This window comes from Pleurodeles waltl, chromosome 9 (assembly GCF_031143425.1).
Source record: "Pleurodeles waltl isolate 20211129_DDA chromosome 9, aPleWal1.hap1.20221129, whole genome shotgun sequence".
NCBI classification, from domain to species: domain Eukaryota; kingdom Metazoa; phylum Chordata; class Amphibia; order Caudata; family Salamandridae; genus Pleurodeles; species Pleurodeles waltl.
In genome coordinates, this window is record NC_090448.1 from 1,175,112,118 (window position 1) to 1,175,131,260 (window position 19,143).

Consider the following 19,143-nt stretch of genomic DNA (forward strand, 5'->3'; position numbering starts at 1 on the left):
AGTTGGACCATTCTAGCAGTGTGGTAAGTACAAAACTGAAAAGTACAAGCCTGTCTACATCACCTAAATGTCTTATTTACTGTACAAATGTAAAAATAATTCTCATTTCACTCATCTGGGAAACAGGTGTATTAGGCGGGCAACACCTAGCATTGGAGCATATGGTTATTGTTAAAGAAAAGGTATCCAAATACCTCAGGATCTTCAACATCCTTGCCTGCACAGTCACTATGCCTCTTACCTGGTCACTGCCAACCCTTGACCTGGGCCAGGGGATATCCAATAGGACTTGCAGGGCATGCAGGCAGGCGGTGACATCCTCCCGGGGGGCATCTGAACGGGGGGAGCAGAGGAACTCCACACTGATGCCTGCACACAGCAACGAACAATGTGAATTCATGGAAATGCACGAAACACTTCCAGACACCAACATAATACAAAGCACAGTCAGATGGCATTTCTGCAGCTGGGACCAATACTATACAAAAGAAGGACAAATGACATGCTTGCTGGAAGTATCATCATACAGGGTATGGGGGATAGCAGGTTTGTTCTGAGCAAACATCCGGCAGAGCACAGACAGCAGGCTCTAAAAAAATAAAGATCACAACAGCACGCCTGCGCCAACCACCGATGTCCAACACACCGGACTGGTGTTATGCCTACTCCAGGCACCTAGCATACAAAGCAATGCTCTAAGTGCACCTGGGATGCATCTTGATCACAGACATTTCTCGTCAAGCTCTATGTTTTTAAGATTTTACCAACTTCTACAGAGACATAGCACTGAGAGTACACAGAGTTATTTACTGTGTCATATTTTATCTGAGTTTCTAACTTCTACCATCTGCTAGAGTTAGCCTTAACTGCTGGGATTTGGCACTCCGGAGAGTCAGATACCCATAAAGAGTAACCTGGATGTTCGATTGGAGTAAAGAATGATTGCCCAGGGCACAAGAGTTAAACACCACAGACACTGTCTAAGACCCAAGTAAAAGGATTCACATTGATGGGCCTCAGAAGATCTGAAATACCACAGATTCTAAACTTCGAATATCGTCAAGATGGTGAATATCAGTGAGCGGGAGGGGGTCTGCAGCGCAGGGCCTCCTATATTAACTGAAGTGAAGAAAGAAATGTTAATTCTGAAGGGCTCATCTCTGCAGTCACTACAAAGATTCTGCTCGCAGCTAATATTCCCAATGTAGTGGCTGAGGGTCACGTAGACTGAGAACTAGTGGTAGTTAAATTATGTGAGGTGATAGGTTTAGCAATGGTCTGGATCCCTAAGTTTTGCCCCCTAAACGTGCTTTACCCCATATGTGGGGTCTCATCTCCCGTGAGCAGTTACCCCAACTAGTTCCCACTGTGATGAGTTTCTCCTGGTTGAAAGGAAAACAACTACTGAGGAAGCAACCGCAAGTCACCAACAGAAGGTAAGCGCTGAATTGCAGCAAATGACAGTCCAATGACAGATTAAGAGTAGGAACACCTGGGAAAGGAGGAAGAGTGATTAAAAAAAGGAGAAGCTTGTGAATGCTCCTACAATTAAAACATTACAATTGGAGGAAGTTTGAATCACACCCTGCATGTATCTCTCACTTGCCATCCTTAGAAGTTAATGTTCGCAAAATGATTTTGCCAGAGTACAGCATCACTGCACACGTGTCCGCCTTCCCACAGATCTACTTGTACATTCGGTCAGGCCCACACGTGGGGATGTTGGGCTTTCCACATACTGAATACGCCACTGTAGGATCTTTGAAAAATCTCCCCTTTAATAAGCTCAGTAACAAAATTTCATTATTTCATTAAAATTGTCAATCTTGTAAGGTTTTCACTGGGGACTGCCAACAAAAACAATAGATCTAAATTTAAATTATGGTTAAAAAAAAAAAAGTTATACAGATGAAAAGCGCTGAATAACATCTCAAAACCGTCTAACAACATAAAAAGGCGAATTACTGTTTGTCAATTGGTATGTAATAGGTGTAATGCAATCTTTACTTATGGACAATACTCCCAGTGTCTACGGTCTGTGTTCAGTAGAGAACAAGGTTCATGTTGTATTCAGCTGTCGAGGGTTGCTTATACAGAAGACTTTCAAAACCAATGTCTACTACCTAGGAAATTGTTACAATTTCTGATCCCATTAAACCGCTAAAGGGTCTAGTCACGTCTCAGTCTTTTTATTTTGTTGTTTTCATCCTTAGGCACTGCTGGCAATCGTGAAATCGGATGTCGTCTTCAGAGGGACCGTACAATTAAATAATAAATCAATAAATCTAAAAAGGCAATGAGAAGACTCCACAGGGAGAGCATCTGGACCTTGATCCACTAACAGCCAAAGCCCAGCTGATTAAAGGGACCAGAGTCAAGGAGATCTCCATGTAATGAGACTGCCCAGGAGCAACCCAGCCGACCCACCTACAAGTCGTAAAGACAATCTGGGTTAAGAGCAGCTCCACTGGTTAAAGCATCGAGAAGCCTGGGCCTACTGTGTTCTCGACCCTTCTATACTGCTTTAACGCTGCAGCCGCAAGTAGCACTCCAGCCATCCACTCCTGGAGACCCTGAGAAATCTGGACATCGCATTCGACTGAGTAACTGATAAAACCATTTATTAAGCTACCATGAACATGTCCTGGTGCTCAGGGAAGAACTGTTAAGTAATTCTGTTTAGAAGGTGTGATTTTAACGAATAGCCGAGGGAAACCAATCCAGTCGGATTAGTTACTTACCTGTAAATCCTAGTTCTCTTCCAGGGGTATCCTCATCAAAGTCATAAACATTGAATATTCCCGCCCTTGTGCGGGGACCCTGGAGCATATATATATAAAATACATACATATTATCATGTGTAAAACAGCAATGCAGGCTATAATCATAAATAGGCTAAAATGCTATTATAAAATCACAATAGATCATAAATATCTACCTAAGCCCCAAAAACTGGACTTAGGGAAGTAAACAGCAGTAAATATCAGAGAAAAATAGAAAAAACCACATTGAAAAACAATGAAGCATTCTTAGCCAATAGGCTGCATGCAGGTTAACACAGGAGAACCATAAAAACTTTGGCACCGTGCCTTTAAGACCCTGAGCACCTCCAGTATCCCACCATGCCTCAGGGGTGAAGGGAAGGTGACAGTTGGTTCACAGTTAGGTCAGTACTTTTTTACGGTGACAATCTGTGTAACTGATCAGAAAGATAATCTGTCCTGCACTTCTAGGAGACTTAAGTCCGGGGAGGAGGGTGGGTTGTTTATGACTTTGATGAGGATACCCCTGGAAGAGAACTAGGATTTACAGGTAAGTAACTAATCCTTCTCTTCCAGGGGATCCTCATCAATAGTCATAAACATTGAATAGATTAGCAAGCCCATCCCTAAACTCTGCGGACTGTCCGAAAGAAGTGCAGGAAAGAATACATATTCATGCAAATAGATTTCTAAGAGAGGCCTGCCCCACCTGGGCATCCGCTCTTGCATCCGAGTCTAAACAGTAATGCTTAGTAAAGGTATGCACAGACTTCCATGTAGCAGCCTTACAAATCTCGGAAATTGGTACACTGTTAAGGAGGGCAGCAGTAGCCGCTTTTCCCCTTGTGGAATGCGCTTTTGGCCTAGCCAGTAATTGCTTATTAGCCAGTTGGTAAGTGTTAACAATACAAGACACAATCCATCTTGATATCGTTCGTTTAGACGCTGCCTCTCCTGTTCTTAAATGACCATAATTCAGAAACAAATGGTTAGAATGTCTAATCGGTTTTGTTTTGTCCAAATAGAATTTCAGCACTCTTTTTAAGTCTAAAGAATGCAATGCTTTCTCAGCCGGAGTCTCCGGATTGGGAAAGAAAGTCGGTAAAGATATAGTCTGATTGATATGGAATTCTGACACCACCTTCGGAAGGAAAGATGGGTGAGTTCGCAGAACCACTCTATTATCGTGAAAAACCGTGTACGGTTCTCTGCAAGACAGAGCCTGAATTTCGCTGACCCTCCTCGCTGAAGTAATGGCCACCAAAAAAGCCGTCTTCCACGTAAGGTGCTGTAAAGAGGCCTTGTGGATAGGTTCAAAGGGAGGGCCCATAAGTTTTGACAGGACTACATTCAGTTCCCATGGAGGAGAAGGTCTCCGAATGGGAGGAAAAACCTTTTTCAAGCCTTCTAAAAAATCCTTGACTACAGGTATCGTAAAGAAGGATTCCTGAGAAGGCGACTTACGATACGCTGTAATTGCAGACAAATGAACCTTAATAGAAGATACCTGCAGACCAGACTTCGCCAGATGAAGCAAATAGGACAGTATGACATCCTCCTGAGCTCGTATGGGATTTATACCTTGTTGAGAGCACCAGATGTAAAATCTCTTCCACTTAAAAGCGTAAGAACGCCTCGTGGAAGGTCGTTTTGACTCTTTCAAGATGTTCATGCACTCCTGTGACAGCCCTAGGTGCCCATACTGTAGGAATTCAGGAGCCATGCTGTCAAGCTCAGAGAGGGAAGGTTGGGATGTAGGATTCTGCCTTCCATTCTGCTCAGGAGATCCGGTCTGCACGGCAACCTCCTGTGAGGTTTTTCCGATAAGTTGAGTAGATCCGTGTACCAGAATTGGCGGGGCCATTGTGGTGCTATCAGAATCATTCTGGTTCTGGAGTTGTAAAGTTTGTTGATTACTGCCGGTATGAGGGGAATCGGTGGAAAGGCGTAGAGAAATATCCCTGACCAGTTGATCAACAGGGCATTCCCTTGAGATCCCGGACGGCAGAACCTGGATGCGAAGTCTGGGCATTTCTTGTTTGCTTCGTCTGCAAAGAGATCCAACTGGGGTCGACCCCATTGACCAAAGATGTCCTCGACGACTTCGTCGTGTAGGACCCAGTCGTGCGCGTCTTCTAGATGTCTGCTCAGGAAATCTGCCTCTACGTTTTGCTGACCTGGCAGGTGTACCGCTGTGATAGACATTCCCCTGGCCAGGAGCCAATGCCATATCGTTTGGGACTCTCGAGACAGAGGTAGTGATCTTGTTCCCCCCTGTTTGTTCAGGTAATACATTGTGGTTGTATTGTCTGTCTGAATTAGGAGAGATTTCCCCTGAACCAATGGAGAGAAAGATTTGAGAGCCAGATGGACCGCTCTGAGCTCCAGTAGATTTATGTGATAGTTCTTTTCCTTGTCGGACCACAGACCCTGAGCTTGGAAGGAACCCAGATGAGCACCCCAACCCTGAAGAGATGCATCTGTTACCAGAGTGTCAGCTGGAATTGTCTGGTGAAACGGAGAACCTATCGACAGGTGAGGTCTGTGCATCCACCATTGTAGTGATTGAAAAGCTGCTGTTGGTAGTCGTACTCTGTCCTCCCAGCGACCAGACTTTTGGCTCCAGCTGTTCTCTAATGCCTCCTGAAGGGGCCTCATGTGTAGCCTGGCATTCGGGACTATGAAGATGCATGAAGCCATGGAGCCCAGAAGCGATGTCACCTGACGAGCAGTAGGTGCATCGGCTGTTAATAGTTGTTGACACTTCCTGTGGATTGATAAAAGTCGTTCCTCCGAAGGATACACTCTTTGGAGCTCTGTGTTTAGTATAGCTCCCAGGTAGTGGAGGTTTTGTGTTGGAATCAAGGTTGACTTGTTGTGGTTGATTTGAAGACCTAGAGACTCGAAAGTTCTTAGTACAATGTCTCGATGTTTTCTCGCCTGATCCGGAGAGGAAGACTTCAATAGCCAGTCGTCCAGGTAGGGGTAGACGAATATTTTTTGCCTTCGAAGATGTGCCGCTACCACTGCTACACATTTTGAAAAGACTCGGGTGCAGACTTCAGGCCGAATGGTAGGACTCTGAATTGGTAGTGCTGTGACGCTATCTGGAAACGTAAGAATTTCCGATGTTTGGATGCTATTGGGATGTGAAAATATGCATCCTGTAGGTCGATGGAGCACATCCAGTCTCCCTGATGCAGTTGCGGAACAATCTGGTGAAGGGCTAGCATCCTGAACTTCTGTTTTCTTATGTATTTGTTCAGGAGCCGTAGGTCCAGAATTGGCCTGAAGATGCCCTGTTGACCTTTTTTCGCCACCAGAAAGTAACGGGAGTACACCCCTTTTCCTTTTTGTGCCGGAGGAACCTTTTCTACCGCTTTCTTTTGTAGGAGTGCAAGAACTTCCTTGCGTAGCAGGCTGAGATGAGAAGGAAAACATCTTGCTGGCGGCAAGTGTGGCGGAGGTTTTTTGAAAAGGAGAGAATAGCCATGTTCGACAATATTGAGCACTCATTTGTCTCTTGTGATGGAGTGCCACTCGTGAAGATGATGCGTAATACTTCCCCCCCACCGGAGTGGTGCACAGTGTTGAGGGAAGCAATGCTTCATTGCTTTGTTGGTGTCTTTGCTGTAGACTGTTGAGGCCTACTTGCCCCTCGGTCTCTTGTGGGTCTACGTGCCTGAAACAGGGGACGTCCCTGTCGTTGTTATGGCCTCTGAGACCAGTGAGGGGTTTGAACCCTCTGCTGGAATGGTCGTCTGTCGTACGGCCTGTACCTCCGCCTGAAGTCTTTCTTACGTTCCAGACCCACTGCCCTCATAGTGTCCACCTCAGTTTTCATTCGGGCCATCTCTTCATCCGCGTGGGTACCGAACAACGAATTCCCGCTGAATGGAAGGTTTAAAATGCGTTGCTGTGCTTCCTGTTTCAGACCCGTGAGCCGTAGCCAGGAAGACCTCCTAGCGCAGATTCCGTGCGCATACCCATGCGCAGCCAAATCCGCCCCGTCCGCCGCCGCGCTGATGACCTGGTTAGATACTAGGCCCCCTTCCTGCAAGATTTCTTGGAAGTCCTGTCTATCTTCCCTGGGCAACTTTTCTGTAAATCTGTGGAGTGAGTCCCACAGAGAGCGGTCATATCTGCCCAGAAGTGCTGAGGCGCTGGAGACCTTCATAGCAGATGCCGCCGTACCGCACATCTTTCTCCCCAAGGAGTCTAGGTGTCTGCTCTCCTTATCCGGGGGGACTGTGGAAGATGATGCCACAGAGTGTGTTTTTCTGGCTGCGGCTAAGATAACAGAGTCCGGTGGCGGATCCTTCCGCAGGAATAAAGGATCTTGCTCCGGAGCTTTGTACTTCTTTTGAATCCTAGCCGGGGCAGACTTGAGAGTGGCTGGAGTCAGAAAGGTGTCCATAGTAGGTTGCAGCAAACCCGGTACTAGTGGCAGCAGTTTTCTCGAGACTGATCTGTGTTGTAGGGTCTCAAAGATAACTGAGGATGAGGTGGCCGGCTCCGGTACCTCAATATTTAGTTTCTGCGCTCCCCTTAAAAGAACCTCATTAAAAGTGGTGATATCATCCACCGGTGAGATCCTAGCAGGTGGAGAATCTGTCAGTGTGGGGGAGTAGCGCCCAACAGACGATCCTGAAGAAGACCAAGAAGGTGATCTTCTGTGTGGTGTTCGCGACCTGGTTCTCCTTCGGGAACGAGACCTGCTACGAGAAGCTGTAGCAGAGTGTGCAGGTCTTGTGGTCGGCTGACGAGAAGCAGAACGAGCCCGTCCTGCTCTAGCTGTAGGCGATGGCGTTCTAGGCAATGAGGCAGTAGGAGAATACATCCTAGAGTATTGGGAATCCGGGGATGCTGCCGGTCTATTGAGGCTCTCTAACCATCTAGGTGATAGAGTGATGGGAGAAACATGCCCCGATGAGCCCGCTCTAGAATGGGATAATGCACTCCGTATAGAGACCACCGGTGAGGGAGCTTTTTCCGCTGGCTCTACTGCCTGTGACACAGCTGAAGGTTGTGTCGACGTCGATTGCATCCTCGACGTCGAAAGTTGCAATGGCTGGTCTGTTCTCGACGTCGAAGGTCTTGACGTCGAAGGCCTCGACGTTGAATGTCTTGACGCCGATCGCGGGACCTGGACCTACTCGCCGTCGTGTGTCTCGACGTTGAGTGGCGAGTGGTCGACGGCGGATGTTCATGCCGTCGTGGTGTTTTTGGCGTCGTGTCCTTCGACGCCAAGGGGCGAGATGTTCGACGGCGAACGGGAGCGCCGGAGATGGCTCGACGCCGAACGGCGGCCTGCCGTCGACGGAGATGTACCCCTGTGCTGTCCATGCTTCGACGCTTTGTCCCTCGACGTCGGTCTGGTCACCGTCGACGGCGATCTATGCCGGTGAGACGGTGGCGCCGATGACGTCGATGGAGAACAAACAGGCACAATCCTACCTGTCGACGTCGATCTGGCCATTCCTTCTGTTGTAGGTCTGGGAAGTGCAGAGGATGTTGACTTTTTCCTCTCCTGAAGCCCATGTAGCCTGATTTTCTCTCTGTCTTTGAGAGTCCTCCTCGACATCTTCTTACAATATTTGCAGGTGTCAGGACAGTGACTCTGTGGCAGGCAGACAATACACAGAGAGTGTGGGTCTGACTGGGCTTTCTTCTTCCCACAAGAAGGACATTTTACAAAAAGAGATGGCATTTTCTGTCAGAAAAGACTGCCAAACTCAGACAAAAGATGTTATTTGTCGAGTAAACAGGAAAAACACTATTTTTAGGAATTTTTCTGAAGAAAAAACTCAGAAAAACTGAGAGCTCAATGCTCCAGGATCCTCTCAGAAGAAGCCGGAAAAAAGAACTGGCCTAACTGTGAACCAACTGTCACCTTCCCTTCACCCCTGAGGCATGGTGGGATACTGGAGGTGCTCAGGGTCTTAAAGGCACGGTGCCAAAGTTTTTATGGTTCTCCTGTGTTAACCTGCATGCAGCCTATTGGCTAAGAATGCTTCATTGTTTTTCAATGTGTTTTTTTCTATTTTTCTCTGATATTTACAGCTGTTTACTTTCCTAAGTCCAGTTTTTGGGGCTTAGGTAGATATTTATGATCTATTGTGATTTTATAATATAAAAAAAAAAAAAAAAAAACTTGCATAGAAATAAAGCATTTTAGCCTATTTATGATTATAGCCTGCATTGCTGTTTTACACATGATGATATGTATGTATTTTATATATATATGCTCCGGGGTCCCCGCACAAGGGGCGGGAATATTCAATGTTTATGACTATTGATGAGGATCCCCTGGAAGAGAATCTTCCAAAGAAGGACGTTGCGCCGACCCCTGACCCACTGGAACCATTCACTGAGGTATAGTGTTGCCAGAAATATCATCAGTGAAAGCCACGGTCAAGATTCCACTGCCCAGCCCGGCTTTAAGCTGGCCTCTAGATTCTCTGGTGTGCACCAACAGAAAATATTGTATTTGACCCGGCTGTTACCATTATACAAGTTTCTTACTCGTTAACCATCTGTGTCAAGGGACATCTATGGTAAACTGACATCCTAGCCAGCTACTGTCCCCAGCCGAGAGCCTGGCGAGCTCCAGCGACTAGACTGTAGCCTGGCTGGGCACTAGTGACCAGACACTGAGTAACCACCTAAAAATACACAAAAACACGCACACCCCTTCAAACAATACCATGCAGGATCGACACTTAGGTGGACCGCCAGGGCTAATAGGACGGAAGCACCGCCAACAGGCTAGCGGTGCTTCCAGCCCTATTACGACCACGTCGCACCGCTGGGGCCGGCGGTTTCCCGCCGTTTTAGCCCCGGCGGTGATAATCCGCCAGGCAGCGCTGCAAGCAGCGCTGCCCTGGGGATTATGACACCCCTACCGCCAGCCTGTTTCTGGCGGTTGCTGGCCGCCGGGAAGAGGCTGGCGGGTAAGGGGTGTCCTGGGGCACCTGGCATGGGCAGTGCAGGGACCCCCTAACAGGACCCCGGCCAGCTTTTCACTGCCTGCATAGCAGACAGTGAAAAGCGCGACGGGTGCAACTGCACCCGTCGCACGGCCGCAACACCGCCGGCTCCTATGTTGCGGCCTCATCCTCGCCGGCCCAGCAGGAATGTCATTATGGGGGCTGCATTGTCGGCCGTACGGCGGTTACCGCCAAGGTCGTAATGACCCCCTTAATTCTTGTGTTTTTCCATTTCAGATTTTGAGAGGACTGTAGCAGATGCACTCTAGACATTCTTCCTGCAACCGATATTCGCCAATTGTGGTCTCGGACTCAAAAGTCCCAGACAGATCAGTTAATAAAATGTAAAGGCTGTAGCTTTCCCTCGGGCGCCTCTTCTTCATTTACTAAATAAAGAACCACAAAATGTCTGATTTTTGTTAGTTTTTTCTTGTGCTGGAAATCTCACACTAACTATGGTGCACTGCTCTAATTAATCTGTCTTGCCTAACCCTCCATGTCATGTCTAAAACCTCTGATGCACGCTACCACCAGACTCTGCATCAATGATGAAAACATTCAATCACATCGTGTGAGGAAAGCATGACCGGCCACCTCTCAAAGTAAGAATCAAATCAAGTCAGCCAGCACCATGTTCCAAACTCATCATCTTCAACAACCTGCTGACGACTTCTCTTTTATTAACATTCTAAGGGGGATGGTGGGGGCAGGGGGTTGGCAAAAGTCAGACATAAAGACACAAGACTTGAACCAAAGAAGTTTCCATCACATACAGCTGCACACCATTTTCCAGGTATGGCTCCTTCCGTACAGAACGAATTATCGGAAGGCCTCATATGAGAAAAATACATTCTCCAGTTCAGGAAAACCTAAAAAGTCACTATAGCTTTATTCACTTATCTCAGTCCATTGTCTGTTTTCCTTGTCTGCACCTTTTTCTCTTGCCTTCAATCTTTGAGCCTGATTTACCTGAGGTTTTCTCTGATCTTTCTATGTTCTCATGTTTCTCATATATTGTGGGAAACCAACTTGGGATCTTGAGATCTTCTGTTCTCCGTGAGGTGCACTAACCTCTGATACTTGGAAAGTGGAATTACATAAACATGTAAAATAGATAAATTGTAACTCATCATCAATGCAATGGTGTTAACCTGCCTCCTAGAGGCTGTGACCTTGCTTCAATCCTTCTGTAACGGGGACTTTTTGCCATTATTTTCCACTTGGGTGGATACAGATTTCCCTAGAAGACAACCATCCCCAAAACTGAGCTGGAGGCCGTACTCCAGTCCAGATACTACGGGGCGCGGAGACATCCTGTACCAGCCTGAGAACATAGGACTTTAGGTGAAACAAAGACTTCAGTGGAAGTGCTGAGGAGGCCGCCAGGGACTAAATGCCTGGATTCTGGGAACGTGAGGCCTGTTTTCAGACAAGGACTTCCAGATGGCTCTGAGCAGCAGCGGCATCAAATCCTCTGCCAGGATCTGTGCCAAGTAGGATGATTTGGAGAGAGGTTGCGATCCAGCCCCACAGTGTTGAGGGAATTGAGCCAGTCCTCCAGGCTTACAGTTGGAGGTCAAGGCATCCAAGCGGATATCTCTGTGTTTTATACACAGGTCATTATCCAAGACCTCTGAATAATACGAGAGGGGCTCCATGAACCTGCTTTGGAACAAAGGCAAATCCAACACAGTCATAGTAGGATCTGGAAAATATTGACTTGAGAGGACAGACGAAAACTAAAGGTGAGTGTAAGACAAGAGGTAAGTGGAGGCAAGAAGGGTAACAACACTCTCCAGAAAGCAATGGGGGAAGTTTCAGCATGGTGTTGGGAGGCTGCTTCCTGGGGAACAGAAGAACATGTTTTCTTCCCTTAGCTTTGCTTACCAATTTGGGGGCCTCCTCTTCTCTTCAACGTCTTCCTGGGCGAGTAGGAACCGTACTCAACTGCAGAGGAGAAAAAGGAGGCTGGAGGTGCACATGCCTCCTCGGGTGAGAACTGCCTTGAAGGGCACTAGCTCTATTCTTCTATTCCACTCTATTCAACTTCTGAGCTGTTGGACCAGGATAAGACTTGGCGCCTTAATTTGTGTCCAAGTGAAGAAGGAGTTGGACGACTGGTTACAACTTATCAGCAGAAAAGAAAGTACAAGTTTGATCGCATTTATAGTGGAAGACCGGAACCATTGTGCCTAGATGGGGTGACATTTGACCCACCAGGGTTTAAGAAGCAACAGTGAAATGGCCTGTAAATCCACATCAGTGCATTCTCCTTCCACGATCCTTAATGGCTGGATAAATCATCGACAACGTGGTGAAAGTTGAATGTGCAAGGACTGCACTTGGGATGTGAAGGTGACAATTTACAAAGAAGGGAAAGGGATCATAGATGCGTTCTCCTACACCCACCAAAACATACATTCAACCTTACTCAGTTTATGAGATACTTCTTGATTCAAAGTCTAATGTCTCCTTGGAAATGGTCATTACCCTACAAAGAAGACAGGCACTTTGTGCAGTGGTCGCATGCATACAGGCATGCATCAGATGGCCGACGTCCAGCTAGGATACAACAGATTCCACTGCTGCATCCTAGAGGCATTCAGAGCAATAAAAGAGTGGAAAAGAGAACTGGTGAAGTTGCACACAGAACTCCTGAAGGGAACTGGGCATAATCATGCATGATGCACACATGCATTGGTGGGACCAATCATGGATGGGTTTGCAGATGCAGTTTCTGGGCCTGCTTGTGGGTGGCAGGAAACTTATAGGATAGGAATAAGAGAAAACTAGGACGTAGTAGTTAGAATTGTACATTCTGGTCCTGCGAGTGCTTCTTATACTAGCAGCCGCCTTTATCAATTCACTGACCCATTTAAATTTAATAACGAAAAGGCTATATTTTGGTTACTTAAATTTAACTGGAACAGTGCACTTGGTCAACTTCTGTACCTCAGTGATCTGGGACTTTACATATAAGGCCCAGTACACAAAATGAAAGGACTAGTTCATGACTGAACACTTGTAGGAGACTGTCCCAGGACATGCATGCAGGTAGTCTGATCCTCCTCTGCTGCAATGGATAAAAGACTCCCTGTGTGCTTCTGGGCCTTGGGACCACTGAGTTGGCCAAAAAGCCCTGCATCTCACTCAGCACCAGATGAGCAGTGCCAGCAGATAACACATTTCAACACCATGTTTCTTGCTCTTTAGACCTGCACTTCAGCCGCTGATGTTCATAATGCAATTACTTTACTTTACACTTTCCTTCTTTTATATTGAGATGTTTCCTTCTCTTCTCCTGAAGAAAACTCTACAGCCCCCTTCAGTTCGAATGAGTGGTCTGAATATCAAAGAAAAGATTCAGAAGCATGTTCCCAATGGGCAGCCCTCCCCACACTAACCGAGGATCAGGTGGAAGCGGTCAGCATTAACATCTTCTGGAGCCTTCGCCCCTCCGCGGGAGGTCAACTCTTGTCCCATGGATGTGGGCGTGACGGGGCGGGAGAGGTTGGAGCTGCCTTCATCCTGGTCCACTGTCAGGAAGCCAGTGTTGTGCAGCCAGAGGGATGTAGCATACAGCAGAGGGGCCCATGCGCTGCAGTAGTGTGGTCTGGCACCGTCCCCTGTGTCAGCTGTGTAGAAGGCGCCGCCTGCAGGGCAAAGAAGAATAAGTGTGAACTCATGAACTGTACACGCAGGGGCCAAGTCGTTTGCGAAGAACTGCTCCACCATAATATGCTCTGCGCAATATGCAATACATTTCATGTGAGAACAAGTGAGGGAAAGATCTGCCTTCTCTGGCAGGGAAGGCTGCTTACCTGTTACTTTATATATAGATCCTGGAGTTACCTGCGCATAAATCTGACATACAGTTGTTGTATTCAGAATAGTTTAAAGAGCTATGGAAAAGAAGTCAACTGGAGGTCAAGTACATGATGACACCATTTGCAAAGCTGGCCACAACTCCATAATGGCTGTTCATTCGGCATCAATGTGTGATTAACTTGTTGCACCATTGTGCGAGATCAGTTTAACGTTTGCACCCTCTTTCAGGTCATGTGGAAGATGAGCGCTGTTGTATGTGTACTTGAGTTACCTTTGATAGCGCTCTTTCTGGTGGTCACTAACTGCGGATTCCTCACCCCCTTCTTCACTCTCAGCTCTGCGGAGTGGACTTCTGATAGATCATACGATCTCAGTTTAGATACCATCACACTACCAATTTGTCAGTCGCTCTGCGTGGTGGTTATCCACGCATCCATCCAGTGCTCATGGATGCCATTTAGAGGTTCCATGGCACGCTTCTTGCAACCGTTGGCAGTGCACATGGGGTCCACTGGCTTTAGCTCAGCAGCCAGAAAGAGCTTGCCAAGTAACATTTATTTTCTGAAAAGAAAAAGTGCAAGACAACTGGTCATTAAATTACTCAATAAGGACTTAGGATTTTCGTCACTACCTCTCTGTTGTCCAAGGGGATATGTTTATGTTTTTCCCTAGGCCAGGCCTTGCTTTCAGTTTTGTTTTATACGATACTGCAAAAGCAGAGAAATGGCAAAGGAGACAAGTTTAGGTAGGAAGCCATATTAGATGGTTCTCTGATGTAATGGAAGAGACTGCCTCTCCTTTCTACTTTGCACCCATGGGATCCTGCTGCCCATGATTCAGAATGTACTACATGGATTCACTGGGATGATGGAGGAGTGTACTATGAGAGGAACTGAATGAAGTTCAGCTGGCAGCAATGACATGGTCTGTAGATGTTTCAATGTGCCAATGTCAGCGGCTGCAGTGCCACGAGCTTGTCTGTGCCAATGCCAGCAGAACTCAGCTGCCAGCCAGAGCCAGGGACTGCAACATACAAACCATTGGCTCTCAAGCAGCTCAGCTGCGCCCTCCTCCCTCCTGTTATGGAGTATTAAAATACTGATGGTTTCCTTCAATTTACACACATTTTATAGCAGTTAATGTCCCATAGTTGGCAAGGTTTGAAAGCATTCTCTCTAATGCACATGGTGTTTGTAAAACATATTCAGTGTTGAAACAAAGAGCACTAACAGAGATATGAAAATGAAGTTGTTATACACAAAATGTACATAATAGGTGAAAGTATGAAAACATTTTCTGAAAGTCAGAGTCATGGTGGAAATTCCACTTGGCCAGTGCTAAATGTTTCTTTTCATCAACTTCAGCATATGTTTTTTTTTTTTAAATACATGCAGCAGCACATTTGTATATTTTTGTTTCTGTGTACAGACTGGCTTCTCATTTTTGCCCATTTCCTTGTACACATTTTGAATTCTCTATTCAGAAGTTTAGAAAACATTAAAGAACCACTTCATGTGATGTTTTAACCAAACCCTTTTTGCAAGACGGCGCTCCATTCTGCACTATCTGTAGCACATACTAAACAAGCTCAACCACCACCACTATTACGGCAGGCTCACAAGTCTTGGATGCTTCACTTGTTAGTGCAGAATGAGCCGCCATTAGTTCATCTAAATCTGTTCTTTGGGCAGTGCTGGGGACTGCAGCTACATTCTGCCCTGTGCTTCACTGCTCTGAATGGGCCAGGGAGGCACAGTTATGCAGCCATTCAGAGACCTACTGTGACTTCTCTAGTTTAAGTCTAACTTGTTTCAACAGAGTTATTCCTGTTCCCACCCAAAAAAATCATTTTTCAACTTACTAATGCTGTCCACTATTGTTTGACTATGACACTAGTTTGCAGGGGAGGATATTTAAAAGTAAATGGCTAAAGGCATTCAGTGCAGTAGTCACTTTTATAGTGCAGATCGTTCAGTGGTGAATATGTTTAGTTGAGCAACCAAAGTGCTGATGGCAGGCCTCTTCGGTCTGCGTATTTAACTGCTAAATGTTGTCAACTTGACAACAACACTGCAGCTTCTCAATTCCCAGACACCTGCACCCACTGTGATACCAAGCATTCTCGGTAAAGGACACATCTACAGACATGCACTGGGAACCAAAGTAATGCACAAAGGAAGAAAGGTCCATCAGCATCATTCTCACTGTCAGATTAGAAAGTCAGTTTCTGACATGCCTGGTCAATCTCTACTGCTGGAAATGCCTTTACCAACTGGGTATTCAGATGTGCGCTCATATAATTCAGAGTGTAAGAAAGTGGATCCACTCTCCCCAGCCGGCTCCCATAAAAGCGCCCCATCTTCACTCCAGATCCCACCCAGAGGAGAAACTTTGTCCCATAATTCTAGCTAACTTCAGACTTCCTCAGGATGTTCAGAAAAGTCTGTCTTGCCATTGGCTACGACATACACCAGTGGGGTACAGCAGAATGTACCCGATATCCATGACTCGAGTTTTTGCTTTGTCTTCCTCTGGATTTGCACTTGTTGGATATAGTCGGGGTAGACAGCAATTTAATGATTCTTGTAGTCAAAGGCCCTCGCCTTTCTAGCTGCCCTAAACATACAGTCTGTGTACTTGAAAATTTGAACAGTCATGGCTCTAGGAGGTGTTCTCAGTGTAGGCCTGGCAATCAGTGCCCCTTGTGCTTCGCCCTACGGCCTGAGAACCTGCAGCATCCACTCTTTCAGAAAGCTTTGGGCGCAATTCCCTCCCGCCAGCTGAAGGAATACCAAGAGCCGTATATTATTGCAGAGAGCGCCCTTCAGGGTCCTCCCTCTGGCTCTCCAGGATCCTGGTCGTTGCTGTCAATTTTGCCCATTGGTTCTCTCATAATAGTGACCTCAGCACAGAGACCTTCAATTGATTACTGTTGCATGTACCTTGTTAGTCAGCTCCCTCAAGTCTGCCCGCTGAAGACTGAAATTGTTTCTATTTTTGCCTCCAGCCCAGTTTTAGAGCTACGGATTGCTGCCAGCAGGTACGCCTGTGAAGGCTCCCCCACCAGTGGAGGCCGCTCCTCGGGCAGGCAGAACGCATCCCGCTCCGAGGTTTTTTCTGTTGATGTCTTTGGTGTGGTTTACTTCATGTCTACATTTCCCGGATGAGTCTTCAAGGTGGCCCTGTTCTTCCCATACTGTCTGCGCAGTGGAGGTTCGTGTTTACTCCTGTGTGACCAATGCCCGGGAGGAGGAAGACCCACACATCGCAGAGTGCCACAAGCACCACAGCCACCACGCTCCTCCAGAGTCAGACAATCCGGACCATGCAGAAGAGAGCACCCTCAGCTGAACCACTAGTTTAGAGGAACCATGGGCCTCAATATGCAATGTCCCCCACCAGTATCACAGATTAGAGGCAGTGAGAAAGCTCCCCCCAAGGCTAACACAAATTAGGGAACCCATCCAGCAAATGCAGTCGTCAAGCCCAGCGGGCCCTCCAGAGTGAGATCCAGCAGCCAATCCTCATGCAGGGGAACTCACCCTACTCTGCTTTATACACTGAGTGCAGTCTATGAGCAGTGACCACAATGAGAAGGTGAGTATGTAAGCAGGATGATGAAGAATAAAGACAGTGGGAATTAGGAGTGGTCTAGAAATGTGTCTTGTCGGCCATCTTGCTAGGCCCTCCCCCTCCCAATCTGACCATGTTTTAAGAGTGAGCAAGGGTATTTTACCACTGGTTAGCAGGGTTTTAGTGCACAGAGTTATAAAGTGAACAACAAAATAGGGTCCAGCAAAGAGTGAGAAATTTGGGATGACCACGCAGAAATGGTCGATTTCCTACGCAGAGTCTACAGGAGGTGCAAATTGGATTCTTCGGCACAGACAGCGAAGCCTAACTGGTAAGGCAAGGTTATGGTTACCTGTATGCGGGACAGGCGTTGCTGGAGCTGCTTTCAGCTGTTAACAGCCAACTGTAAGTATCAGTGAACCACACACTCTATGGTGAAGATGAGCCTGTGTCACACCAAGAAATTTTGTAAATACTCTTGGAGAAATTTTATATAAGAAAGGGGAAACTGAATTAATAAGACTTTGCACCTACTGTAAAACATGCGTACTTGTGAGGACTAGTAAGCATCTGGATACGAAAATGTATTGTCTAATACCGCTGGAAAGTAGCCTTCTTGTAGAAACTGGATCACTTCCTAAAATGTTATTATCTTTAAATGAATGGTTTGCTCGTACGTATTCAAGTCCCACAGATCTGTTGAGGGTGTAGCGGTATTACCAAGTACGTGGAGTACGCTCCTTGCCTCTCTGGTTCATTTAATCTCCGCTTGACAATGTGGGAACGTCTTCTAGTAGAAGCGGTACGCATTTTTTTGTTCACCTTGACCTTCCAGGCAGATATATCTGGCGGTAGGTGATTGACTTTGATGTTAGTCTTGTTGGACTGTCACTCATTACTGCTGCTGACCTTGTTCAAAGGGAAGTAACTCGATAAAGCTGCCCACTGTGACCAGTGCTCTGCAGTATTTGTTGGCAACAATGGAATTAACGTGGATCAACTTCTTCACTGTTGGGGGCCTCATCAACATGTGGCCCAGAGAAATACGTTGCATCGAATGCCAGGTTCGACAGGCATTGAATCTCAGGGCGGAACCTGGAAATACTTAACTGGGATTAGTGAGGTTTGACTAAACTAGTACTACATCTAGAGAGCAGCATATGCTGCTCTGGGACACTGTCTCCTCCTTTACGTTTTCCTCTCTGTTTGTTTTGATGCTTTTCAGGAAGGTGTCAGAGAAGTCTCATTTTTTCCCAGTGGAAACAGTCACACTGGTTGACGAGTGCTCGTGAGCCTGCAATACGCCACAAGGTCGCCACGCCCGGAACCTCTTGCTTCAATGTTTCTCTTCTATGACAAGAAGGTTACTATATCACTGGGTGGCTCTTCCATGACCCCTTGTTAGTGAATCTTTGATCTTTTCCAAGCAGTATGCAAAACCACAGAATCAGAGGGACCATGGCTTCGGACCAAGCACAATCCAGGGGGCAGCCTTGCATTTATGGTCTATGTGTTCTCGCTCCATTGTCATGTTGGAATGCTCCTCACTGGATTACAGCAAAGTACTCTGACGTTTTATCTGGAGGCGGTGCTCTAACAGGGTATTGCTCTAGAAAGTCTTAATTGATTCAGTCTGTTAATTATTCCTTCAATGCACCCTAAGAGGGACGAGGGGCAAGGTTCAGATGGCTGTATGAATATTCTTCTTCACCTGTGTCTGTCAGACATGATGGAATTGGGCCCTGTAGCATTTGCTTAACATAAGAATGTATGTCTGGTTTAGAGGGTTTTAAAGATGAGTTAATGTCATAAATTTAGTGAAATGTCCCCCTTGAAGGTAATGTTCAATTTAATACCAGCCTTGATTGAAGGTAGCAGTCTCTATTAGAGGGCTGGCTGGACTGGCCACGTTTGGAGGCCTAAACAATTCATTCTGAGATTTGTCACAATATGGCCTGAGTGGAGTCAATATAAATTAGTTTTTGTCTTGA

At 46.5% G+C, this 19,143-nt stretch overlaps 1 protein-coding gene across 4 annotated transcripts in view; it reads right to left on the reverse strand.

Annotated features, from left to right (window-relative positions):
• HEATR5A (HEAT repeat containing 5A) overlaps positions 1 to 19,143 on the reverse strand; it is a 362,218-nt gene that overhangs the window by 67,517 nt on the left and 275,558 nt on the right. For all 4 annotated transcript variants that reach the window (XM_069209087.1, XM_069209090.1, XM_069209089.1 and 1 more), the window contains exons 29-30: positions 13,156 to 13,404; positions 242 to 369 (exon numbers count right to left, since the gene is read on the reverse strand). In XM_069209087.1, coding sequence (XP_069065188.1) covers positions 242 to 369; positions 13,156 to 13,404 — 377 coding nt within the window. The remainder of the gene's footprint in view (positions 1 to 241; positions 370 to 13,155; positions 13,405 to 19,143) is intronic.